General features: G+C 39.2%; 5 protein-coding genes across 11 annotated transcripts; 3 read left to right on the top strand and 2 right to left on the bottom strand.

Moving 5' to 3' along the window:
• Window positions 1-1,583: 1,583 nt before the first annotated feature.
• Window positions 1,584-13,666, top strand: h6pd (hexose-6-phosphate dehydrogenase (glucose 1-dehydrogenase)). 3 transcript variants are annotated; one of them, XM_046076359.1, is made up of 5 exons: window positions 1,584-1,673; window positions 8,171-8,837; window positions 8,924-9,041; window positions 9,161-9,430; window positions 9,551-13,666. In XM_046076359.1, the coding sequence occupies exons 2-5, from the start codon at window positions 8,196-8,198 to the stop codon at window positions 10,894-10,896; spliced, it is 2,376 nt and encodes a 791-aa protein (XP_045932315.1). In that variant the 5' UTR covers window positions 1,584-1,673; window positions 8,171-8,195; the 3' UTR covers window positions 10,897-13,666. The 3 variants fall into 3 exon arrangements, with proteins under 3 accessions (XP_045932315.1, XP_045932316.1, XP_045932317.1); XM_046076360.1 differs by having other exon boundaries at window positions 1,672-1,709; XM_046076361.1 differs by lacking the exon at window positions 1,584-1,673 and adding an exon at window positions 7,971-7,991.
• On the bottom strand, window positions 13,605-15,385 carry LOC123987444. 3 transcript variants are annotated; one of them, XM_046076370.1, is made up of 6 exons: window positions 14,745-15,385; window positions 14,586-14,648; window positions 14,411-14,490; window positions 14,137-14,267; window positions 13,993-14,059; window positions 13,605-13,894 (listed from the first exon to the last, which is right to left on the bottom strand). In XM_046076370.1, exons 1-6 carry the CDS (start codon window positions 14,981-14,983, stop codon window positions 13,815-13,817), a joined length of 660 nt encoding a protein of 219 aa, XP_045932326.1. In that variant the 5' UTR covers window positions 14,984-15,385; the 3' UTR covers window positions 13,605-13,814. The 3 variants fall into 3 exon arrangements, with proteins under 3 accessions (XP_045932326.1, XP_045932327.1, XP_045932328.1); XM_046076371.1 differs by having other exon boundaries at window positions 13,993-13,997; XM_046076372.1 differs by lacking the exon at window positions 14,586-14,648.
• rbp7b (retinol binding protein 7b, cellular) lies at window positions 15,228-16,617 on the top strand. The gene is made up of 4 exons (XM_046076377.1): window positions 15,228-15,385; window positions 15,728-15,906; window positions 16,081-16,182; window positions 16,369-16,617. The coding sequence occupies exons 1-4, from the start codon at window positions 15,313-15,315 to the stop codon at window positions 16,420-16,422; spliced, it is 408 nt and encodes a 135-aa protein (XP_045932333.1). The 5' UTR covers window positions 15,228-15,312; the 3' UTR covers window positions 16,423-16,617.
• A 48-nt stretch (window positions 16,618-16,665) lies between these two features.
• Window positions 16,666-19,744, top strand: cenps (centromere protein S). The gene is made up of 5 exons (XM_046076378.1): window positions 16,666-16,839; window positions 17,555-17,678; window positions 19,067-19,100; window positions 19,274-19,340; window positions 19,560-19,744. Exons 1-5 carry the CDS (start codon window positions 16,810-16,812, stop codon window positions 19,671-19,673), a joined length of 369 nt encoding a protein of 122 aa, XP_045932334.1. The 5' UTR covers window positions 16,666-16,809; the 3' UTR covers window positions 19,674-19,744.
• Window positions 19,535-24,855, bottom strand: tardbpb (TAR DNA binding protein b). 3 transcript variants are annotated; one of them, XR_006829131.1, is made up of 6 exons: window positions 24,101-24,855; window positions 23,202-23,365; window positions 22,940-23,089; window positions 22,661-22,831; window positions 21,506-22,573; window positions 19,535-20,846 (listed from the first exon to the last, which is right to left on the bottom strand). XR_006829131.1 is itself a non-coding variant. In XM_046076362.1 (5 exons), exons 1-5 carry the CDS (start codon window positions 24,339-24,341, stop codon window positions 22,082-22,084), a joined length of 1,218 nt encoding a protein of 405 aa, XP_045932318.1. In that variant the 5' UTR covers window positions 24,342-24,855; the 3' UTR covers window positions 20,907-22,081. The 3 variants fall into 3 exon arrangements, 2 of the variants coding, with proteins under 2 accessions (XP_045932318.1, XP_045932320.1); XM_046076362.1 differs by lacking the exon at window positions 19,535-20,846 and having other exon boundaries at window positions 20,907-22,573; XM_046076364.1 differs by lacking the exon at window positions 19,535-20,846 and having other exon boundaries at window positions 20,907-22,573; window positions 22,949-23,089; window positions 24,101-24,853.
• Window positions 24,856-25,063: the final 208 nt, after the last annotated feature.

Raw genomic sequence — 25,063 nt, 5'->3', positions numbered from 1 at the left:
TAGATATGTTTCTCAAAGATTAAGTTGCCTCATTTTCGCTGCTTACTTACATTTTGTGTAATGGATGGGACTGTGGAGCTGCTGAGTCAAGGTCTGTGCTTTAACAACCATAACTGTTCAGAAGAGGAAAAGGGAGGACCAGAAGGGGCAACAGGCAGTGTGGTCAACAACAATCAGGTCATTATTTGGACACAAGGGCACCTGCTTTGTTTGAGGTAGGCCTGGATTCAGAGGGTGGTGACATGAGACAGCTGAACAATGCAGAGCAAACAGGAGCTGGTTTCTGTCCACTTAAAGTCAGCAGTTTGTATTATTCATATGTTTTTTTTTATTCCTGTTTTTAAAATTGTAGACAGCCAGTGGGCAATCGTGAGCTGTTGTTTTTCAGTTTTAAGATGGATCTGATAGTATTAGTTTGACGATGGCATGATAAGTATCAGACTGTGAAAATCATATGAATTTAAGTAGAAAGCAGCTATACCGCACAGAGACCAACAGAGGTCCCTCTTATTTTGACAAAACATTGCAGGCTACAGATGCCCCCAAGTGACAGGCAACAGCTAGGGACACAAATAGCAGATATAAGACTTGTGTTGAAGGTTCTGAATTATTCATCAACAGCATACATTTGTGAACGCATTTAAATGTGCTAAAGGCCATCTGTCCTGTTAAAAGTAGGTAGTACTAACAAGGTAGTAACAAACAATTGCAGATATGTTTTAATAATTTAACACTCAAACCCTTTTAATTTACACCGTGCACATCACTGTGGGTGCTTTTGTTCTCAAGTTATGGGCTTGTAAAGCAAAGGAGTTCTTTGGTCATATGAATATTGATCAATATACATTGTATTTAGCAATAGTTTAATGTTTTTAGGAACTTGATGTTATTTGTAAGATGGTTATATGGAAGTAATAATGTTTTGAAGAAAAACACCCTGTAAAAAGTCATGTAAACAGTAAACATGTCCAAAATATGGACACTGCCTGGGTATATTTTTATAATTGTTGTATTTTAGTTTCTTTTCATCAAATTTACTGTTACAGTTGTAGTCCAGGTGTAGTAAAAGATATTCACTTGCATTAAAATCTGCAGGATGGTGGTTTTGATGGTGATATGGCCTTTGAAATATAGATTTTATACTAGGCGAGGATGAAAATCTCATATTTTCCTTTATTGCATTTCCATTTACTCTGTAATGGTAACATAAATAGGTTCACAATCCTTAGCTTCTGACCGATCATAGTAGACCAGAATGATGCATCTAGGCCTAATGGTTGAGGAGTTATTCCTGATTCATTATGGGTATGTTATTTTAGGCATTTTCCCTGAAAATAGGGGCAGATAGCTGGTGTTTTCCAAGAGGTTAAAGCCACACAATGTCCAGGCTTATATCAATCATCAGTCTTATACCTAAAGTTTAATACAAATATCCATCTAAACAGATGGTCAGTTTTATACTATATGCAGAAGTGTGAAATTCCCCGATAACCTTGCATTTAGGTCAATCAAGGCTAATACATTCTTCTTGATGAGGGTCTTGCACTGGAGTTTCTGCAGCTGAAAGCACACTGACTGAACCCCCTTATTTCTCCATCAGCAGCATGTCACGTGACTGGTCCAGGAAGCGTCTGTTGACGTTGCAGCGGGTAGGTCGTGCCACCACGGGGCAGGTTCGTATCCAGTTCGCTTTTCACGTTGTCTGTCAGGTACTTTTAAATGTGTATATATTTTTTTGTAGTTTAGTCATATGAAGCATTTTGGCAGAAGGATGGTGGAGCGCTGTGTGTTTGTAACGTTAGCGGAAGTGAAGTTTGACAGCTAGCAGGTGGAATAGTGGACATAAACGTCCATCTGTCCGCGTGTTTTTATCTGCTAACGTTACCACACAAGTAAACGACTACGTGGAAATGACTAGTAAATAGAAATGAAATGAATGGGTTTTGCTAAAGTAGCTCAATATTTAAACTAACAGTCCATCGAGTCCTGTGTTTGAGGTCCAATAATTAACTTACCTACCTACGCTAACGTTATCATCCGTTAAAAGCGGGTTGGTTTCTAATGCTTTCATTACAACTTTCATTCTTGCAGCTAAAGTCGTGGTTTTAAACTGTTTCATCTGCCTGCAACCAGGTTTGTTTTTTTAGGATGTTTCGTTTCCTTCCTGACTACAGTGACAGGAAAACGCACACATCGTAGGGGGTGCAGAATGTAGCGCAACACGTGTACAATAGGATGTGTTCAGGGAGCCTTTTAAACTGGAGAGTGTGTGTGGTGTTGTTTTTCGGTTTCACTGTGAACCGGAGCAGTGCTGAACAGCGACAATGTCAGGGTCAGGGGCTGAGACACTTAGAAAGCCTTTAACTGCACGAATTTGTGTGCGCTGTTCACAAATTTAAAGCAAGGGTAAGCAATTTATTTCAGAAGCATTTTTAGTTGTATTTGTTGAAATTATCATTACATCCCAACAGCATTCAAACGTACTATGGCCCTCGGTCTTGGAATGATGTCCAGACCAAGCTCAAACTTAAGTTCCTAATCTCTTTAAATTATTTTAAACATAATAAAGGAAGTGTTAGCTGCAGCTGCATTGCCAAATAAATATATGATCTAATATTGCTGTCTTGTCTATGAACTCTATTATGCAGTGTATTATGCTTTACTTAACGTTGTTATGTTGTGTTTTGCTGTTGTACCTAATGTTGTTGTGATTGGTTATTGACCCTTTCTTGATTAGTTGTCACTTGTAAAACAGGTTTTAATCGCAATGTGACTTCCTAATCAAATGAAGGTAATAAAAATCAAATAAATAAAATAAAAATAAATCAAAGGCTCTGACCTCCCAAAATATCCAGTATCTGTGGCTGTTGAAGTACTGTAATAAGTATGGCCAATTATTTTATTTGGTCTTAATGAAATGATTAGCTGGCGTGCCTGCCTGCCTGAGCACAATCTGTGTGTGCACTCTTTGCGCATGAAAAATGTGTTTTGGAGGAGTGTTTCCAATGTTGCCCACCCCAGCTTTAAACCTGCAGTGCAGAACTTTTGTCTCCCCCCTCTGACAGTGACAGTAATGGCATAACTCTGTCGACAGGGGCGTACCTGGCAGTAAAGGCTAATTTATACTTCTGTGTCGTTAATCAACATTGTGCGAACTCGTTTGGCGAGGGCTTCAATGTAAAAACAATGTAAAGACAAAACTTGTCTGTAACATAAAAACTCACTTTTGTGACAAAACTTGAATGTGACCTCCCCTTTTTTTTTTTGTTTTTGTTTCGTGTTTATGTCTGTGTCTTCAAAGCAATTAGTGAAAAATGGAAAGCATGAAGTGAGGCTGCAGGAAGCCATATGCTCTTTTACCCAGTTTTACTAATTTGACTTTATTTGCTTGTCTTCATCTTGTCATTCACTCGTTGAGTTTTACTGGACTATTGATACTGAACCAAGAGGTTTAGAACTTTATCTCAGCTTGATTTGCATTAAAGTATAGAAGTGCACAAGGTGTGCTCTTCCAATCTATGTAAAAGAGAGTATCTTTTGGATGTTAATAAGTACAATTCTGCACGTTTTTGCTGGAACATGATGACATCAGTCAAACTTCAATTTGAGGATGCGAGCAAACTCAAAAGATTATTGTCTGAAAAACAACGCAAATAAAAGGTGGGCATAATTTACATCTGTCAGTCCTGCTTTTACCAAGCTCTTTGCTGCATTGAAAATCCACATACTGCTTATAAAGTTGGTGAGATATGATAGGATTTATTATTCTAAGTTCACAGTCATAAGGGAGGGGGATGCTTTCAATGAAAAGTGAGTACTTTGGACTGAATGCTAACAACATGGTTATTAGTCACAAAGCAGGGCAGCTGAATAGGCTCATCAGTTTTTATAATAGTGAATGAATAGTTTTTAAAAACATCCATGCAGTTCTTGTCAGAAGACTTGTGGTATTTACTTCAGACCCCTCGGCTCTCGGATCTCTGCAGTGCTTTCTGTCCGCAGTCATAAACAAAACTGCTTGTCTAGTCATTAGACAAGACAAGCAATGCACTTTGGTTAATGTTATCTCACTTGGCACCTGTTATTACCGCTTGATGTTGAGAAATGCCTCAAAGAAAATTCCTCATGATTTCATCAGTGTAGTACAAGTCAGTACCAGGGTGTGTGATGGCCTGTGTGTGCTAAGCAGAAAAGAGGATGCCCTTTTTTGCTCACTCTTAGTGGCAATTTTAATGGATAATGAGTCAGTTTGGAGCGTGAGTGTGGTGTGAAAGAAGATGTTCTGTGCTGATCATGCTGATGTTCTGTGCTGCTCATAAAGAACATAAAAACCTGAATGAAGATTGTGTATTTTAAGTTAATATGCCACTTTATTGATTCCTGTGGAGAAATGTGCAGAAAACGTAATAGTCTAGAAGTCAACAGAGAATAAGGTTATGAAGCACTTTGTAGTTTAAAATAAGCAATGTAATGAGAAATGAACATAAATTAAACAGGAGGAAAACAGTGTGCTTGTCAAATATATCATATTTCAGTATGTTGTTAATCTTTGACATGTTTAAAATCTAAATGTTTTGACCACAGTAATCCTTAACAAAGTAAATCACAACTAATGTTCAGCTGCTGTTGCCGCAGTCAGTAGTCATGATGTGGCCTTTGCTGTTTGCATTGCCACTGCGTAAACATGATTGTGGAACAGTAGGGATTCCAGATGTTGTACTCAGTCATAAAATCAGCTTTGTACTATGGGTGTTCTGTTCATCATGGACAATTTTCAGTCTCCCAAGAGAGAGAAGGGGGGGAAACTAAAATGTTCTGTGTCATTAATCAGGTTTACATCTCGGCCATGGCTATAGCAACAGCACCAATAATGCCACGCAGCTGCAAAATACAGCTGCATGTTTACTAACTAACATTTTAATGTTAGTTTTTCATATAACACATGTCAATGAAGGCAGTAATGAAGATGTAGTATGTACTTCGAGACACTTGAAATGTCTGTTGGTGGCACATTTGCACATTTTGCATGTTGTGGTGAGAAGAACACAGTTTTACCTCTGACTCCTATCAGTCTTTTTGGATGTGAAGCAGTGTGTGGATTGTTTGCCTGTTCTCATGTCCCTTCTAATTATAATCCTTTATTCATTTTGACTTATGAGTATTTTTATTTTAATCATGTGTGACTTTTCTATGTCTGAAGGGAACAGGGCTTTCAGAATTGAAGGACGGATCACTAGTGCATCATTTCCCCGAGCAGTTTTTCAGACATTTCAGCATTTCAAAGTGTGGTTTAAAGGGGAACTCCACTGATTTTACACATTAAAGTCTGTTTACATGTCTTGAAGAGTACTACTGCACATATGACAAAAGTTGTATAATATAAGTGAGCATAACAGACCTTTGTATCTTCTTCTTGTTAGCGTGCTCCTTATCTTTGCTTGAGGTTAGAGGCTAGAGGCTACATTAGTCTTTCCTAGTGTAACACACCAGAATCTGTCTGACATTGTGGGTAATGTAGGCACCAGGTTTTGACAAGGAAGAATACATGAAACAACTCTTCTTCTACTGCATCAATTTCGATACTTTTTTTTTAATGGTCCAAGGTGAGTTCTGTTACTCTTAATGACCAGACAGGGTGTCCAGACAATAGAGGGCAAGTCTTTGTAGCTAATAGGACACTGATCCCTTCAATAAATAATACCAGGTTAATGGAAGAAGGGCCTAACAAGCTTTCTTGCCAAACATTGCTTTGGTACTGGTTGCTTTCCAATACAGAAAGAAACAAATAGATGTTTTGAGATCCTTTGAGTCTTTAAATATTTTTGAATATTTTACTGCTACAGTGTCCACCCAATGGCTCCTAGCTCTCCATTTATTCGACATTAAAATCCCTATGTTGAGATCCCCTAAGATCTGTTTTTCTACAGTGCAATAAGAGTGCGTAAACTACAGTCAAGACTTAAATACTCCTGCAGTTTATTGATTTTCACTGCAGTTTCAGCATGTAATCATCACCGGGGGGCGGGGGTCATGGTAAATAAGCTAAATAAATGATATAAGTGTACTTGCAGAATCACCAAAAAGTTGGTCGGACTTTCCCAGCACTATACCAACAGCACGCTTTTGTACTGGATACTCAACGCCCTTGAGCAAAGAGCAAAGTCTACACCCCTGCTCCACCACTGATCATTACACTCAATATCACGGCACCACATCGCTGACTTTCAGTGGGCTTTAGGATGGCTAGAGAAAGCAACATTGCTAAGTAATTCATTTGCTCATCAATTTTGTCTTTGGAGATTTGTGTAAGTTCATTTGTGTATTTGAAGGTTACATTAACTATTGCGTTACATTCATAGTGTTCAAATGATTTAGCTGTGTATATTGGCTCTTAGGTGTTTAAAATTAACTTTTAAGTTTAGTTCTTATATATCTTATATTAACTTAAATATTGTTAAATCTTGGGACTTTTGACATTTCAAATGAAATGTAGCATTGTCTATTGTGCGTGTGTTGAAAATGTTGAAGATTCGTCTTATGAGTAGGAATCGGACGATTCTAGGATCAGACATTTAGGGGTGCTCAGCCCCTAATGAGAATGTAGCATGCATACAATGACTTTCAAAAGTATTCACTAATTGGTGGAGAGTATAAGTAGGCCTACTAGAGAGGAGCTGGTGCAGAGCAGAGCGGGTGAGTCAAGGGCGTCACTTTGTGTTGAAAAGTGGTGGGGACATAAGGGCTCAGATTAGGGGCGTGATGATACATTTGGGTCATGAGAAGTGACTGCACGACAAAAAGATTTTTAGCAGTATTTAGATTAAAGTATTTAGATTGTCCCCAGCATCCCCAGTGTAAATGACACCTATGCCCTCTCAATATTGAAAGTATTAGTTTGGCCCAGACTGACTGACACCCAAAAAGCGTTCCACTGCAGCTGACCTGTCCGCCAGTGCGGTCGTGGATCTTTAAGTAAAACATTAGAAAATTGAAAAATGGCAGCATTTAGGGACATTAAATTTTATGTTTAATGTAAGTAAAGCTATATGAAACTGGCTAATTGGTTGTCCCTTCTCTTACTTCTCCAAAAATCTAACTTTAGAGAACAAAAAAAATAATTTTCAGAAAATAATGATAAATTATTGTATTATTTTTAGGGGTGCTTAGATGAAATTTAGAGGTGCTGAAGCACCCTTAAAAATTGTCTAAAATCGCCCCAGGTATTTCTCTGTTGTAACTTTTCTGCTATCTGACAATTTATAAAGTGTGCAAACATTTTTCGTTTAATTTCATTTAGAGGAGCAAAAAGTTTGAGAAAAGAAATGTGATTATTTACTCAAACAAACTATATTATTATATATATATATTGGCAACAAATTTGATAATGGATTCAACAGTTGCTCGTGCTCGTTGCTCTTAATTGTGAGGAATTGCTGATTTTCTTTGTCAAATGTGATCTCTTTGCGTTTGGATTATTGTTCATCTAAAGTAAGACATTTGAATACATCACCTTGGGCTCTGGGAAATTATAATGTTTTTTTTCAGTATTTTCTGGAAATAATTTTGACTGTTATTTTTAGTCATATGTTTAGCTTTGATGATGTCGTAATTGCTCAGTGGTGATAATTGCCTACATGTAATGTCCAGAGGTTGTGTTAGACTTTCTTGTTGTCCTTCATTTTGACAGATGGGGTCGTAAAACTTCTGCCGTAGTCTATGATTACCTGTCATGTTAATTAATATAATTAATTAATAATTTTTTTAAAAATTAGAATGAGACATATAGCCTATTTAAAAGCAAATAATTTGAAAAACAACTCAATCAGAATCTTCGGACACTCAGCTACCGTGGATTTTGCAATAGCTTGGTTATGTAGTGATATAGCCAGCAAGACAACGAGGTCATGTATGTCAGATCAAGGACAAGACTACTAGACAATAGCTAATTAATATGCATACTCGCCACCAACTGGACAGGGGGTCTACTACAGGTGGTCTACATGTAGTTAATGACAGTGTTGCATGTGAATTACTTAATGTTAGACTAGATCGCCCTTAGTCTTAATCTGTCAAAATGACTGATGGCCTTCAGATTTTCCCGTCAATGTCGACAGAGAACATTCGGTTAAAGCGACCTTATATAATGTCTCTCTTTGCTGTGTTCACACAGGAGCTTGGACGGTTAGGACCAGAGCATGTTTGTGACTGTGTTCCTGCTTCTGGTCACTCTGTGTGCCCAGGGAGGAAATGGCGAGGAGAGAGAGGAGGCGCAGAGACCCGGCCATGTGTCGGTGGTGATAGTGGGAGGCACAGGTGACCTGGCAAAGAAGTACCTGTGGCAGGGCTTCTTCCAGCTGTACGTTAACCAGGTCAGCAGTGGAAACACCTTTTCCTTCTACGGCGGAGGACTGTCACCTGCTGACCAGGCCACATCGGTCCTCTTTGAGATCCTGAAGGCGGTGTCCTGCTCGAAAGATGTATCGCAAGAGCGCTGTGCTCTGCTGAAAGAGCAGTTCATCAGGCTCTCAAAGTATAGGCAGCTTAAGACCTTAGAGGACTACCAGGATCTGGACAAGCACATAGAGCAGGAGCTTCAACAAGAGGGAATACTAGAGGCAGGAAGACTCTTCTACCTCTCAGTACCAGCCTTTGCATATGCAGATATTGCTGATAAGATCAATAGTAGTTGCAGGCCAACCAGCAGGGCCTGGCTGAGGGTGGTGCTAGAAAAACCTTTCGGACATGACTACAGGAGTGCTCAGGTACTTGCAACTCAGCTCGGGAGCTCCTTGAAAGATGAAGAAATGTACAGAATTGACCATTACCTGGGAAAGCAGGTTAGAAAATACCATGCAGAATGTTCCATTAACCCGTGACTCTGCGATTCAGATGTTTGATTTCATGGTTGTTTTTTTATGAAAAGGTGGTTGCAAAGATACTTCCATTCAGAAAAGAGAACAACAAGTTTCTGGATCCCATCTGGAACAAGCACCACATCGAGAGAGTGGAAATTGTATTGAAAGAGACCCTGAATGTTAAAGGTGGTTTAAAAATGGCATCAATACTGTAGTAATTAACTCTTTTGAGACATTAAAAAGTAGCAAGAATTCCTGAGATACTATCATGTGTTCATGTCCTCCCTTGTTGTTTTGTCCTCAAGGTCGTATTCCCTTCTATGACCAATACGGGGTGGTCAGAGATGTGCTACAGAACCACCTGACTGAGGTCATGACCCTGTTGACTGCGAGGCTTCCCATGAATCTGAGCAGCAGTGAGGAAGTCCTCCGAAACAAGTTGCAGATCTTCCGCTCCCTGTTGCCTCTAGGGAAAAATCAAGCTGTGATTGGCCAGTACCAAACATACAAAACAGAGGTTCAGCAGGAGCTGAATAAGACAAAAGATCACGTCAGTGTCACACCAACATTTGCGGGTGAGGACTGATAGCCTTTCTTTTTTAATTATTATGATTGAATGTATTCTTTACTGTTGTAAAAAAAAACAACCTGCTATACAACTAATAAAGTTTTGTGATCCTGTTTGTGTATTTCAGCTGTATTGGCATACATCGATGAGGCCCAGTACGAAGGTGTGCCAATTCTATTGATCTCAGGGAAGATGTTAGATGAACGTGTGGGATATGCTCGCATACTTTTCAAGAATGACATGTTTTGCCTTCAGAACCACAACAGCATTCACTGCAAGCCCAAACAGATTGTTTTCCACTTTGGGCATGGCAGCCTTCAATATCCAGCTGTTCTCGTTAGTAAGAATTTATTCAAGCCAGTTTTAATGGACAGCGAGTGGAAGGAAGTGACAGAGCATACAGATGTCAATGTTCTGGGTTTGCATATTTCAGACTACTATGTGCAAACTCCGACAGAGCCGAGGGAAGCCTATTCAGAACTTATTTCTCACATTTTTGCTGGACGCAAGAATAGTTTCATTAGTACTGAAAATCTGCTGGCTTCCTGGGGCCTATGGACACCACTACTGAATAGCCTCGCCAGCTCTTTTCCCCGCATCTACCCAGGAGGTTCCGACAATGGAGACCTGCTGGACGTCCGTGTGAGAGGGAAAGACATCAGCTACAACAGTGAGGTGGTGATAATCAGCAATGACCAGATGGGTGGCGCGTCTGCAAAAGATTTCCAAGTGATGCAAGGCAAATTTCGTAGTGCTGATATGGTGTCTGCCTGGGCAGAGGAGCTAGTGGAGAGGCTTGCTGCAGACATGCAGGAAGCAGCAGAGGCAGCAGTGCGCGAGGGTGGCGTTTTCCATCTTGCCCTCTCTGGCGGCTCCACTCCCCTCGCTCTGTTCCATCGGTTAGCCCTGCACCACTTCTCCTTCCCCTGGAAGGAGACCCATGTGTGGATGGTGGATGAGCGCTGCGTGCCTCTGACTGAGCTGGAGTCTAACTTCCGCAGTCTGCATGACCATCTACTGCAACATGTGAGGATACCCTATTACAACATCCACCCCATGCCCGTGCAGCTCAACCAGCGTCTGTGTGTGGAGGAGGACGGAGGAGCGCTGCTTTATGAGCAAGAGGTCAGCAAGCTGGTTAATGGCTCCAGCTTCCACTTTGTACTGCTGGGAGTCGGCTACGACGCCCACACAGCCTCCCTGTTCCCTGGTAGCAAAGTGGATGAACTTGGGGAGAGTCTGGTGGCCCTCACTGAGAGCCCCATCAAGCCTCACCAGCGGATGAGCCTCACTTTCAGTGCCATTAACAGAGCCCACAGGGTTGCTCTTTTAGTTATGGGCAAAGGGAAGCATGAGCTGATCACCCAGCTGAGCCGAGTGAAGGACAACCCAGACAAATGGCCTGTCACCGGGGTGAAGCCTGCTAATGGCAGACTTGTTTGGTATATAGATTATGATGCACTTTTAGGATAGGAATTACATTCCCAACTTTTAGTTAGACAGAGCTGATTTAATTAAACAGCTGGTTGGTGGAAGTGAATGTATGAGCCAGCAAATACAAAGGGCAATTTTGGTATTTTTAACCTTGGGCCCAATTTTCACATATTTCAGTGTCAAAATGACTATTGGGTACAAAACGTTGTGTGCAGTAGATGTCTTCAGCCGTCAGATGCAATCTGGATCTGTCAAAATTACGTCCACAAATAGGGGTGCTGCTTTTTGCCACCGACAAGCTCGGACTGTTATATGATGTGTCGAACAACATCATGGAAAGGATCCCTAAGAGTGACTCCCAGTGACATCCTTTGTTTTTAACACAAAATTGAAGTTTCGCTCAAGGACAGTTCTCACTCTGAAATCCTGTGAGGAGCGAGTTGTTGCAGGAAGACGACGGTGGAAAGATGAGACACAGTTTGAGAGAGGAGTTTGTTGCTTTGTAGTAACGTTAGGATATAGTCTTGCTAGCAGCTCCTCTATGTACAGTACACAACAAACTCCTCTAACTCGTTTCCATCTGCGTTGCAACAACTCGCCTTTTACGAAAGTTCAGAGCAAGATTCCAAAACATTTTGTACCTACTAGTTATTTCAACCAAAATATGTACAAATAGGGCCCAGGTTCAAAAATACCAAAATTATCCTTTAAAGAACTAGTGGTATTACATGTTTTAGCTTATTAAAAACGAATCACACGTACTGAACAATTATACTTTTTTTTTTTTTTACTTTGATCAAAATAAGAAATCCATTACAGATATCATAGCAGTGCGAAACATTTACAGAAAGCTGTTTTAAAAAACAGTCCCGTGTTGGTGGATTCACATGCACATGGGAAAACATACAATTGACACTGGGAAAAATACATTGTGAAGTTCATAGTGTCTTACATTAAAAGGACTGCTGTTCAGCTGCTTGAATGGTGTGGTGTTGGAGTTTTCCATCACATGAATGCACCAGCAAGAAAGAGTTGCAGCTAAATTGCAATTTAGCAATAACATAACTTAAGAAAAGTTGGTATTTTTGCCCCATGTTTTTGTGTCTATGTGACTAATTGGAACATTGTCTGAAATTGGTCCAGTAGTGAACAAGCACACTGCAAATAGGCAGCAGTGAAACAGGGCTTCACTGGGCAATGGCGCCCCGACAGGCTCAGATTGTTATTGAAGTGTCTGACAAGATTATAGCATGGACTCCTATGGAGATATACCTTTTTGTTTTAATCAGAAACAGTTGCTATCAAAAAGTGTCATCAAAGACACCAGACTCCCTTCACAAAAAACATAATTTTACCTCTCTGATCCACCGCTGCTTCGATCAGTTAATTTCTTTGTGTTATTGTGTGACTTTGGTGTTTATAATATCCCTTTAGAACACGAAGTCACACATTAACACAAACAAAAACAACAAAGTCAAACAATAACACAAACAAACTCACTGACCAAGGCAGCAGTAGACCAGTAACTCCCATGTTCTTTGTGGTAAAATTACTGTTTTTGTGAAGGGAGAGTGGCATAATGACTGTTAGTAGTGTTTTTTTTTTTTTCTTACTCTTAAAAAATCACTGTAGATCCCTTTGACACTGTTGCTAGACACCTCTAATAACAATCTGAGCCTATCAGTGGCAAAAACAAGCACTTGCGTGGGCGTACTTTGATGGTGCGCAATAGCCCGAAAGGATTATGTTGCAGCCCTGTTTTGCCTCTGCCAACTGCAGCACACTCGCTCAACACTGGACCAATTTCCAAGTTGAAAACTTTGCCTTTAAAAGCTAGGCTTCAGTCAAAAGCTTTGTTGGAGGAATGTAAAGTACTGAGATTTGTAGTTAATGGGTTAAAAATTGCTGGTACAGTCCTTTTTTATTTAAAACTGCAATCAAATCTTTTTCTGTGTGCGAGTGTGTGTGAAATGATTATTCAGATTTTTCTAATTATGAGTGAGAGGAGTGACAGAGTATGTAGCTCTATATGAAAATCTGATGTTGTAAACATCTGGAGCCGAAAGCCAATTCCCACAAACACAAAGATTTATGTACTTATAACCCAGGGTGTTTGTATGATCTCAGGTGAATTTGTGAATCTAATCTACACTTCTTGATTGTATGTTTTCTTTTGTTGAGTGGCAGTGACCCACTTAAGCTTTCATCAGTGAGTAAAAAAAAAAGACACTGAAATGTGACTGTTCCCATAAATAATATATTTTGTTTGTATGTTAATAATAGAAATACGACCATTTTGTTCTTGAAATGTTTCAGGTAATTCAAAACATTTGGTGCTTCACTAATAAAAAAAGCACATTCCTCACCCGTAGACATCCACATTCCACTTTGAAAATTGAATACCGGTGATCTGAAGCAGCATTTTATAGATGAAGTCCAAACAAGAACACCTTCATTTCAACTTTAGGTTGATTTGCTGTTTTTCCCATTTCCTCTTTTTGTAAATCATGAAGATGACGGGGATTACTTATGTTTAGGAAGACCATCTGCACTTTTTTTAATAATACAACCTGGGTATCCTATAGCTTCATCAATATAAACCATTTCCTTTATATTTTCCTGCTACAATCTGTTTAATGCAGCTTTGCTTTTCCAATTAGATAAATATCACTTTCAGTACTGTATACAGATTCCACATTTATATTTGTATAATTCCACACCGAATCTACTGTGTAAAGTATATTTTTATTAACAAATGTAGCAAATGTAAATCATCAACAAATAAAAATCAAATAGCTTTAACAATCGAGACAAACGCCTGCTTTGTGACATTTTCCTGAAGTGAGCTTTAAAACGTGAGTCCCTTTCCCTTTTTTTTTATGTTCCCATGGTTTTAAGTTACGAGCGGTTGGTGGCATGGAAACCACATGAAATCTTAATATGTGGAGTATCAGATGTCAACGTGGGACAGCTGGACTGCTTTCGGTCACAGGCAGCCTGTTGGTCAACCACAGTCCTCCTCTCACAGCGAAAAACCCTGAACAGACACAAGCAGGTTTTATTCCTTTGAACTGAAAATCCTGTGTATGAATGGTCCCATACATTGTGTGTACATTTGTTCTAAGTGTACTCCACCTGTACTGAAAATAGAAAGGGCCGTTAGAATGAGGGACATGTAGTACAGCTCGGGGGTGGTTTTAGCCTGCGAATATACAAACAAATATTTTTTTTAATGCTGCAGTTTCTCAATAGATTAGAAAATATCTCTTTTTCTCTTACACATGCTGCTGCTGTCAGAGTCAAGATGGCAGTGCATAGTCCGTGTCCACATGTCAGCAGCCCAAACACATGATAGGAAGCCCACAAACTCTGAGGAACTGGGTCTATCAATGTGAATATCACTGAAAAACCTGTTAAAAGAGTTGAGGTTAATCTTTTTGGTTTGCTTGTGGTCGGAAACTTCAGTCATGCCATTTGTGCTGTGTCTTACTGGTGACGTGAAATACTGTCCATGTATTTGTCCTTGAAATGTGCCTAATGTCAAGGGATTTACCTGAAGCTACGAAGGAAAAGGCAATGGAGGCTGAAAGGTTGTTCAGAAGAGGCTGCCTGCAGTATCTTGAGGATTTTGGCCTTTTATACAAAACAGACATCACCACATTCAGTGCCACGTTCACTCTTGTACAAATGAACCATGAGCTCTCTGCCATCAACTGTGTCCCAGTTACCTTCCCATGACGTAAAACTGAGGGACCAGAACAAGTGCCGTGAACACTGCATTCACTATCTGACTACAAATAGAACATGAATAAAACTTGAATTAATATACAGGGGGGGGTTTTCTGTAAAATCAAAACAGAAACATGCCTTTTTTATATATAACTTACAATTTTAATCTCTGATTCCTCGGCATCCATCTGCTGCCATGATACGCCATGAAGATTAGCATGTAGAGAAACATGGATGTTGCACATTCAGACAGACGTCCACCGTAACACTGTTCCTGATCGTTGCACAGCTGAAGAAGTGCCAGCAGCTCCACATGTGAGCAGGAGGAAGGATTGTCTTTCATGCTGCACATGCACAGAGACTTCTGTATTCCCTGAAAGCCCAACAACATGAGCATACATTTTATCTTGAGAATTAGGTTGTTATGTTTTTCGGGGTGAAACCTGAACAGAACAGTATTAAAGATGCAGTATTCTCATAAGCTTTAAGATCACCCTGTGTAGAGGCTTACTTCATAACAGGAACAGAGTAATTTCCTCACAATATGTGTAAAAAATCCTGTTCTGCCCAGTGCGCCTCCTTCTTATTGTGTCCAAAATAGCCGGCAGCTTATCACCCCTGCCCCATATTGACACACAATGAAACATCCCACCCATTAACTTTAAATTCGTTCACTCGTGATACTCGTGCTCTTTAGTCTTCCAGAGAGTCAAACAAACGACCAAAATGCCAGTGGACTACAGCGGGACATGGGACATTGACAGCAATGTCAATTTTGAGGGATACATGGTTGCACTTGGTAAGTGTCACTGGTTCTTTTTAGATGATTTGTGAAACTACACACTGACATTTGAGAACCTTCAATTAGGATATGATGGGGAATCCTTATGTATAGTTAACTGAGTAGTTTGTGGTGAATATAAATTTTTTCTCAGCATCATTTATGTAAATTAAATGGGAAATTACTTTATCATCAGTGTGCATTTTTGTTTGTCAATGACCTGGTGAGTGTTTTATGTTATGTGAAAGTTAATTTGTTTTCTCATCAGATCATGATGGACGTGGCAGCAGAGTAAAATTCAAATGAATAAAGGAAGTGAGATCCTGTTTTTTAACAAATTCCTTTCACTTTAACACACAGGCATTGATTTTGCAACACGCAAGATTGCCTCCATGTTGAAGCCCCAGAAAGTGATTAAGCAAAATGGAGACTGTTTCACAATCAAGACTTTCACTACTTTCAGAAATTATGAGTGTTCATTCAGAATTGGAGAAGCGTTCAAAGAGGTGACTAAAGGAATGGACAACAGGTCATGCCAGGTAAAAACGTTAGTAAAATGTAATGTTGTATTCACAAAGCTGCACGCAAATCCTTTGTAAAGCCTTTGTTATACAGATTCATACTCCAAACATTTCTCTGTGGCTGTGCTGATGTCACAAACCATTCTTATATGTAGATTGCTATATGTGATTTTTATTTTTGTTCTTTATCAGACTGTGGTCAACTGGGAAAATGATAAGCTGGTGTGTGTTCAGAAAGGAGAGAAGAAGAACCGAGGGTGGACTCACTGGATTCAGGGAGACGAGCTTCATCTGGTATACTGTGGTTTTTATTCTTGTGGCCTCTTACAGTTGTGATCAGCAACTCCTGATTTGTCTTTATGTATATATGATTTCTAGGATTTTGTGGACTCATAGAGTCACATCAATTTTAGGCTTAATATTTAGTTTTTTACTAATGTGTGGTGGGCAGTTTTACACCTTCATGTTTTCTCTCTTCAGGAGCTTACTTGTGAGGATCAAGTCTGCAAGCAAATTTACAAAAGGAGTCTGTGAACTTTAAAACCATTTCAGACTTAAGAGAACTTCCTTTACATTAAATTAAACGAGTTAGCATAATCCACATGATAACTTCTATACATAATTTGAATGTAATGTGTGTGATTACGTGTTTAAACATTGTAGTACCTCCTCCGGACCACACGATGATGCTATGAAAGGTGTATATTAAAAAAAAGGAATTCAACTCAAGAGTTGTTGGTTTGTTGGTAAATGTGTGCCGCGAGTTTTTTTCTCTCTCAGCTAACAATTAGCTTCCAGCAAACAACCTGAAATATGTGTTCACGTCTGTTTTTTGTCTTTCATGCTTTAATTTTGTAAGAATGTTCCCAACTTCGTGACTTAATTGCAGCCGTGGTTAGTCAAATTTTTCTGCACAAGAAAATGTCTGTTGATAAAGACGAGACACAACAGGTGAGAACTTTATTTTAACGTGTGTGACAGTCAGATTTAACTTAATATTAACATTAGCTAGCTAACTAGCTAGTTATAGCTACATTACAGTTGGCTACGGTTACAGTATACAGTAACGTTATGTGGGTTTAACCAGTTAACGTTATGTGAGAAAGGGTACAAGTAGTCAGGGTAAGGGCTCACATACAATCATTTTTTTTAACATATAACCTAAAATTATACTAAAGCACAAACAATTTCATAAATTAATAAGAACAGGTGTGCAAAGCTGCATTAAAAAGTGGTGTCAGTCTATTTGGCCTTGTTTAAAATGGATATTGCAGTGGGAATGAGAGCGTTTTGGCGAGGTGCTCTGAATAGTTGATTTTTCTAAAGAAGTAGGAGGAATTTCTTGACACATAAGGGAACTTTAGTGAATCGTCACTAAAATTAAAGATGCGTGGATTTCACTATAAAAAAGCTGTCAGACAACTGTAGTGGAGTAAAAAGTACACTGCCCTCTGAAATGTAGTGATATGTATAAAAAAAGGAAATACTCAAGTATAAGTACCTAATTTACTTGAATAAATGTACATGGCTACATTCCACCACTGGTTTTAATGTTTGGGACATGGCCAGATAGGTAAAAAGCATTACATTATCATCCCTATGGTGAAGTATGAAGCCCCATGTTGATTCATTTTTAATTTTAATTAGTTAATGTTGTGAATTTCAGAGGTTAAAGGCCGCAGTCCATTATACTGTGGGTCGCCTATGTCAGAAGATCGGAGGGGACCACCGGAGGGAGTTCAGTCGACAAGTCATAGCAGCAATAGCCGAGACAACTTTCAGACAATGTGGTACGTGTCAACAAGGATAATACAAGTTCAGCCTACAACATCAGAGACATACAGTACATCAGAAATACATTAAAAACTCATTAAAAAGACATTCTGTTTTCAAGTGTACAACGAACTTGATTTCATCTACATCTAGTTTACTGTTGGATAGATATGCTATATTTATCCAGCAAAAAAAACTTTGTTCAATGTTATCTGTCTGAAAAAGCTTTAGGAATGTAAAATCTCTATTAGTGTAACATACTGAAAGATTGTACGTGATTAGTGTTTTTACAACCTACCAGTAAATCCAGTCACTTTAATCAGCGGAGCTACCAGTTTATTGGGTGAATTTGTATGTTAATTTGTTCAATATCAGCTCTGAAATAAGTAATATCTTGTAACGCTAATATAGCTTTGTTGTTACATTGTCTATGAAGATTCTCAGTCATCCAGGTCATAGTTATCCAACGAAGGTTAAAGTCAAGGGCAACTGGACTTGGTTGAAGATTGGTTGTTGTTCTATTGAATTTAATTATCTTGTAATGTTTTCAAGGTTTAAAAAGTTAAATAGTGAGTTCATTTTTTCCAGAATGTCCACAATGCCCTCATGCAACAAAAATACTTTATAAATTACTGAGCATCAACTCTTTCTATCATTACTCTAACACATGTTGTCCAGCAAAAAGACTACTAAGACATCTTGATGCTCTTGGGGTTTAAGACACCAACTATGGAATCACAGCAGGCCTGAAATGTCATACGTATATAGGCCTATATGTCAGAAATAAACCAGAAATCCTCAAGTATGCCTCAGTGTTTTATTTTTAACTTTTTGTTTTTGGAGAGTAATTCCACAATTCACAATACAGGTTATCCCAGGAATGTCATATAAAAAGTATGCACATGTATGGAATAGCTACTACTGTAGTTTACAGTAAATATACACAGAACTTGTCTTCTGCATTTTTGCCACAATTTACTCTTCCCTTCACAACTTGTCCTCTCATGGCAAAATAATCTATTGGCATATAGATTGCTCTTTTTTAAATAGATCATATGAAATTTAAAAGCAAAATCACTTGGATAGATCTTCCGTCTTTTTATATATTTGAAAAAAACATGATATAAATTGTAGATGCAAAATATAACAAATTTGTTTTATAAAGAAATTGTATGTAAAATCCTTGGTGTTTGAGTGGGGGAAAAAATGCATTTTAAAAGACTGACATTTTAAGAAGACTATTTTGTGTCCAAACGATAAACAGTTGCTGCTGTTGTGTTGCGTGTGACCCCTTGTGTATGTAAGCAGGTGGGAAAAATAGTAACAATGTTCAATACAATGCCATTGATAATTAACACATGGTCATCTAAACTCAACATTGCCTGTTGCCTCTCACCTTTTCCAGATACATTTGCTAAAGACCTGGAGGCCTTTGCAAGGTGAGAATCTTTGTTTTTGTAACCACATTTACAGATGACTTAGTCCTGTTTTTTAATGTAGCCAAAACACCAGGTGTAAGGTCTTTTTCGTTCATTTGCCTTAGTCAAACCTAGTATGACTAGTATAATCTCTCAACTTTTCATAGTACATCTAATTCCCAATTTAATTTCAGGCATGCTAAAAGAAGCACGGTGACTGCAGAAGATGTAAAGCTCGTAGCCCGTCGCAGTACTGCATTGGTGAGTTATTTCAACTGTACTGTCAGAAAGCTCTCGGTGATGTACGCCACGTTTAGTAATTTGAGCCAACAAGTCAAAATCAAACATGTAGTTATGCCAAGTCAGTGTAGGCTACTCAAATCCATTTCCTCCTAATAAAGCAGTACACTGGAACTGTATGTGAGTGTGTGTATATATTCTACAGCAGACAGCAACATGTTTAATTTGCCTTTATTTCAGTCCATCTACATACAAAATAAAAGTGAAGAACTGAACCAGGAGCAGAGGGATTTGAAAAAGAAAAATACTGGGAAGAGGAAAAGCAGAGAGACTGAGGAGGAAAGCAGAGAATAAGGACAAGACACAGGCAGACCTGCAGTGTCTCACTTGTGCCCAACATTCAAATAAACATTAAAGCTGACTAATACAAGGTGTCGTTGCCATTTTGTTAATGGAATTATGCATTTCAACTTTAAAGAATTCTACAGCATACAGTAGTTTCAGCCTAACTACTTCTATCCTGGGACCTGCTGAGGAAATGTCAAAGTATAGTGCATTTGGCACTGGTTTGCCATACAACAAACATGATCATGAATGAAGTGATTGTAATGTTTTTTGGGTTTTTTTTAAAGCACTGTCAAAAGTGACACTGACTACAAAAACTCTGAAGCTGACTGAGAAATCCTATTTGAGCAGTTTAGACTGCTAAATTACATACCTGCTATGTTTCAAAATATTAAGATTATCCAAAAATGTGTTTACACTTAGAAGAACCTCAAATGTACTGTTAAGACTGTCAGGCAAACTACCCATAACATACACTCAATTACCACTTTATTAAGTACCCCTGTACAATCTAACGCAATCCAATACATCTGAATTTAACTGTACTTAAATGATACCTATAAAAAAAATAAAGATGTTTCAGCATGAAGGCCATAGGTAGCGGTGGTGTTATACTAAAGTGCATTTTCCAGTGTTTATTCTTCTGCTCCCACTCGTATGTAAATAAGACTAACATTACTTTATACCCTAGTTCAGTAGACCACCTATGACTGCAGTATTAAAATACAATGGAATCTACACATCTCTTACAACCAATGATAAACTTAATTTATGGCTTTGTGCTATTGAATTGCAATACATTGTACAAGTGTACCTAACGAAGTGGCCACTGAGTGTAAGGCCACGTAAAAAAAAAAATCCCCTCAGCAATGTGTCATTTGTTGTCATTACATTAGCCAAATTAGGGCCAATAAATATTGTTTGTTTTACCACATTGCTTATCTGTTCATGGTTAAAGTATGACCCACTAAATACGTCCCTCTAACCTTAAAAGTAGCTGTGAATACTCAAAGGGATAATTCACTCTGACAAGCCATCAAAAGCAGCAAAAAGACAGGTACTACCCCATGTCATGTCTGAGAAGGCCACACACTGAAAGTGTTGGTACTTCCGTCTTCGTCCTTCAGAACACACTTCAGTCAGGGTTCAAACGGAGACCTCGACCAGCAGAGCCCAAGGTCCCTAGATATGTGAATCGAATTAGATGTTTTTTTATTTGACTCAAGTAATATGAACTAAGCATCTATTCAAATGAACTTTATTAGACAACTCCCTTCATTTGACATGTTTTTAAACACCTCACAAACAACAAGAGCTACTGGGAACCATTGGACACACCACTCCACGTTCTCACACTATCACTCGCGTCCCCCAGAGTCTTCAGCAGGTGTCATCCACATCAAGTACACACTTACAGATCAGTTCAATAAACATGAAAGCACACACCATACAGCATTCAAATCAGATAATATAAGCAATACAAATATTCATCACAACATTCCACTACATTTTGATATTTCTGCACTTGATCGACATACTTAAGAGTAAGGAAAAATTGCAAAGATTAAAAAAAAGAAAAAAAAAAATCTTGAAGTACTAATTAACGAATGTCCATGTTAGGGGAGGCGCTCGTAGCATCTGCAGCTTCCACTCACACACTCAAAAAGCAGTCAAATTGGGCCCTTTCACCGCACAACCAGTCCGTTTCACGCGTCTCTCCGTTCGCTCACTCATCGCTTCACTCTTCGCCACAAGCCATCCTCAATCGCACTCATCAGTTCTTAAAATGTCAGTTGCGCAGTTCTTTCCATTTAAAAGTGGATAAAAGTGAAAACACCCACCGTCTCTTAGAACATGCGGAGTGAAGCCGTTCTGTGATGGCATAGCATTTACAGGTGGGAAGAGGGAGAATGATACCGATATCACCCCAAGAATGCTGCCAAATAGGAGCTTCCTCACAGGAAAATGGAAGAGAGGTGAACTGCAGAAGAGATTTCAATGAAGGCTTTTCCACAGAACTTGACTGCAAATAAAGTTGCACTTAAAACATTTAGGTTTCAACCAGATTCTTCCCAATGCAAGATTGCCTTTTTAGGTCGATGACAAAGCCGGATAATGGTGAACCACAAACATTCATGCATTTTTTTCAAAATGGTTATATCACATTTCACAATACATGCATTAGAGAATCCAGTTGAAATGGATACAAACAAATGAGACATCAAAAATAGCACTTTAGTCAGACATCCTGGTAAACAACTCACTTCAACACTTTCTAAATTAAATCTTTAGCTTGTTTTCCAAATGTACAAAACATCTTCCACAAAAGTGTTAAATCTTCTGATACGCATCAACACCAGAAATAAATTTTGAAAAGACTCATCTTTGTCACAATACTTACCATACAAACATTTAACTTACATACCCCACCCAGATGACTTTGACTCCATACTGGACCCAAAACCTGAGCTAAACCCACTACCACTTGTTGTAGAGTTTGACCCTGTTCCCCAGCCAAGACTGGCTGAGCTGGTGCCGTAGTTGCTGTTGCCTGTACTGAAAGACTGACTCTGGTCCCTACTAGAGCTTGTTCCGCTGGAAGTACTTCCTGAAGTGGATGTCTGCTGCTGGCTAGCCAGCATGCCCATCATTCCCCAACTACTCTGCAGAGCAGCCTGAGCAGCAGCCATCATAGCAGGGTTCAGACTGAAGGAACCAAAATTCGCCAGACTGCTGTTAGTGCTGCTCCCTAACCCACTACGGCTGCTACCAAATGCTTGAGCTCCAAAGCCATTCCCAAACCGTGTGGTGCGATCAAACTGCCTATTGCCATGTTTGGGCTCAGCATTTGAGATGTGAACACTGATGCCTTTGATTATTAGATCCTCTCCACAGAGAGACTGGGCAACCTGTGAGGGGTAAAAGACACAAATCAGGTCTTCTGGGCATTGGTACCTCTACAGCAGGAAGTACTTACTACACATTTAACATTATACCTGGTCATCTGCGAATGTGACAAAGGCAAAAGCACGGAATGGCTTGGGGATGAAGACATCTGTGACTTCGCCATACTGCATGAAGAACTGCCGTAGGTCATCTGTGGTCATGTCTTCTGTGCAACGGCCTACAAACACTTTTCTGCTCCTCAATGGCTCATCTGGACCTTGCTGTAAACAAAAATGTAGAAGGAAATTAACACTACAGGTTATAGTTATAGGAACAATGTTATTATGGTTTTCATTCCCATAATGTGTGGGTATATGCATTGACATTACCATATTCACCTTCGAATTAGGGAGCTTGCAGTCACACCATCTCCCGTCAATCATATGCCGCTGGGAGATCACCTTTTCTTGAGCCTCATACTCTGTGAATCTCACAAAGCCAAATCCTTTAGAGTTTCCCGTCTTGGCATCTCGTTTTACCTATGAGAAAGAGAAGGAAAAAAATATAATAATAAAACATCCAGCAATGATGATCAATTGTTGCCACATACAAACCAGAGCAATATGCATTTTTAGGTTACTAATGTTATACCTGAACCATGATGACTTCTCCAAATGTGCTAAAGTAATCTTTCAGGTCCTGCTCTGTTGTTTTCCACGGAAGACCCAGTACGATCAGGTCAGATGTCTTCATGTCTCCTCGCTTCATTTTCACCGCAGACGACGCATCAATTTCCTCCATTTTCCTTTTGTTGTCTAAAATGAGATCAAAACAGAGATAAATAAATTGTATTTTAACCTTAGACAGCCACGAGGTGCGACTTTTCCTTACCATCAATATGACTTTGTAAATGTCTATTACCAATTACTGACCACAGAATGCAATTCACTTCTAATACATTTTAGATGTGAACATGTGCCACATTCTTTTCTCAACTGTCACACACGTGCATAATCTTAACTACTGCTACAAATAGAATGATTTAAAACTGAGTAGCAGATGGGTTTAAACATGCATGTCTTTGATATTACTACATGTTATTAATTATGCAGTTGTTTGGACCTACAGTTGCTCACAGCTGATTAGGTCCACCTACCTTAGCCTAATATACTCTATAAAATCTCTACACATTTCTTTGTAACCTGTTTAAGGTGTAAATTCAACTTCAGTCATTGTAGAATCTGTAGTATGGCATTACATCCACAGGTGTTTTCTATTCAATACACTAAACCAACTAACCTAAATGGGCCTAAATAAAGTGACAACTGTATATTCAAAAAGTTAGTCTTGTTTTGCCAATTTTGTGAATGGATTTAGCGCCTCAAAGCGCACTTTTGTGGGCTTGGACAAACTACGCATATTGTTACTCATCTATTTTCAGTCGGCCGATGTTAACGTTACATCATGCATTATAAATAACTAACATCTGGCCACTTTTTCGGATAACGTGTTATTTCAAAGATAAATTCATTAAAAGTGCTCATATTTACCTTTTGGATAGTTCACCACATACACGATATTTCCCCACCCAGTTTCTGGTGCGTGCAGGACCCCCTCCACAAGACGCACTCCTCGCATGCACTGAGACACGGGGCTCCTGAACCGTAGGCCACACGCCCCAGGAAACTGAGCTGCCACGGTGGAAAGCAGAACAGTGCCATCGTCTTCGGACGGGATCTCCATGGGTTCCTCGTTTTCCTCCTCTGCCACTCGAATGTATACTTCAGCCATCTTCCACAAAAAAGAAAACTCTCCTGCTTCTGTAATGCTAAAGTTAGCAGTTAGCTCGCTAGCTGTCCACAATTACGGCTATCCCTAGCCGATGTTGCTAACGGGACTGAATGAGTCAGGCTAGTTGTGTTTGAGAAAAGACTTCAAGTCAAAAAACTGCAACAAAAAAATGTGTTGGGGTGGGTTTAATTTTAAATCATATCATAAAGAATATTTCGTACGCAACCGAGCGTGCCTCGACCTTCCTGTTCCTTTGTTTGTAGATATCTGCGTCGTCAACACTGGACAACGACCGTTCAACTGTGCCGCTTAATGAAAACTGCGTATAGTCCCCCGCTAACTAATCCGACAAATCAAGTTCCTCAAAATGGCTTGTGCAGGCCGATTAGGTTATCCAACTTCACCAAGGCGCACGTATTGCCCCAACCGCAAAGTAAGAAATTCGGCATATAATGTTTTTTCCACGAGGCGCAAAAAGAAAGACCCTACCGAGGCCTACCAAAATGGCATCATCAAAGCGAAAAGGGAACTACGTCATGAGATCGGACGGGTCCATTTCATGGCGGATAATATTGCTACAGTTTGTAATTAATATTGGCAGTAATTTATTTATTCGTAAGTATAATGTTGTAAATTAAACACTACTATTATATTGTGTGTGCGTTTGTTTTTTGTATTGTATTGTTGATATCGTTTTCATATCGCTCCCCCCTGTAAGGGAG

The sequence above is a fragment of the Micropterus dolomieu genome, linkage group LG18 (genome assembly GCF_021292245.1).
Source record: "Micropterus dolomieu isolate WLL.071019.BEF.003 ecotype Adirondacks linkage group LG18, ASM2129224v1, whole genome shotgun sequence".
In the NCBI taxonomy this organism is placed as follows: Eukaryota; Metazoa; Chordata; class Actinopteri; order Centrarchiformes; family Centrarchidae; genus Micropterus; species Micropterus dolomieu.
The sequence above is the reverse complement of the archived record's forward strand: the minus strand, read 5'-3'. Positions and strand labels throughout refer to the sequence as shown.

Excerpts from the sequence above, each read along its gene's own strand:
- cenps (XM_046076378.1), top strand. The coding sequence starts at position 16,810 with ATGTCTGTTGATAAAGACGAGACACAACAG. Across the intron at positions 19,101-19,273 it reads GACCTGGAGGCCTTTGCAAG|GCATGCTAAAAGAAGCACGG; the intron begins GTGAGAATCTTT and ends ATTTAATTTCAG. Across the intron at positions 19,341-19,559 it reads CCCGTCGCAGTACTGCATTG|TCCATCTACATACAAAATAA; the intron begins GTGAGTTATTTC and ends CCTTTATTTCAG.
- h6pd (XM_046076359.1), top strand. The coding sequence starts at position 8,196 with ATGTTTGTGACTGTGTTCCTGCTTCTGGTCACTCTGTGTGCCCAGGGA. Across the intron at positions 8,838-8,923 it reads ACCATTACCTGGGAAAGCAG|GTGGTTGCAAAGATACTTCC; the intron begins GTTAGAAAATAC and ends TTTTATGAAAAG. Across the intron at positions 9,042-9,160 it reads AGAGACCCTGAATGTTAAAG|GTCGTATTCCCTTCTATGAC; the intron begins GTGGTTTAAAAA and ends TTTGTCCTCAAG.
- LOC123987444 (XM_046076370.1), bottom strand. The coding sequence starts at position 14,983 with ATGCTCATGTTGTTGGGCTTTCAGGGAATACAGAAGTCTCTGTGCATG. Across the intron at positions 14,649-14,744 it reads AGGAATCAGAGATTAAAATT|TCAGATAGTGAATGCAGTGT; the intron begins GTAAGTTATATA and ends TTCTATTTGTAG. Across the intron at positions 14,491-14,585 it reads CAGTTTTACGTCATGGGAAG|GCCAAAATCCTCAAGATACT; the intron begins GTAACTGGGACA and ends TTTGTATAAAAG.
- tardbpb (XM_046076362.1), bottom strand. The coding sequence starts at position 24,341 with ATGGCTGAAGTATACATTCGAGTGGCAGAGGAGGAAAACGAGGAACCC. Across the intron at positions 22,832-22,939 it reads CTAATTCGAAGGTGAATATG|CAAGGTCCAGATGAGCCATT; the intron begins GTAATGTCAATG and ends TTTTGTTTACAG. Across the intron at positions 22,574-22,660 it reads TCACATTCGCAGATGACCAG|GTTGCCCAGTCTCTCTGTGG; the intron begins GTATAATGTTAA and ends TACCCCTCACAG.
- rbp7b (XM_046076377.1), top strand. The coding sequence starts at position 15,313 with ATGCCAGTGGACTACAGCGGGACATGGGACATTGACAGCAATGTCAAT. Across the intron at positions 15,386-15,727 it reads GGGATACATGGTTGCACTTG|GCATTGATTTTGCAACACGC; the intron begins GTAAGTGTCACT and ends TTTAACACACAG. Across the intron at positions 16,183-16,368 it reads AGGGAGACGAGCTTCATCTG|GAGCTTACTTGTGAGGATCA; the intron begins GTATACTGTGGT and ends TTCTCTCTTCAG.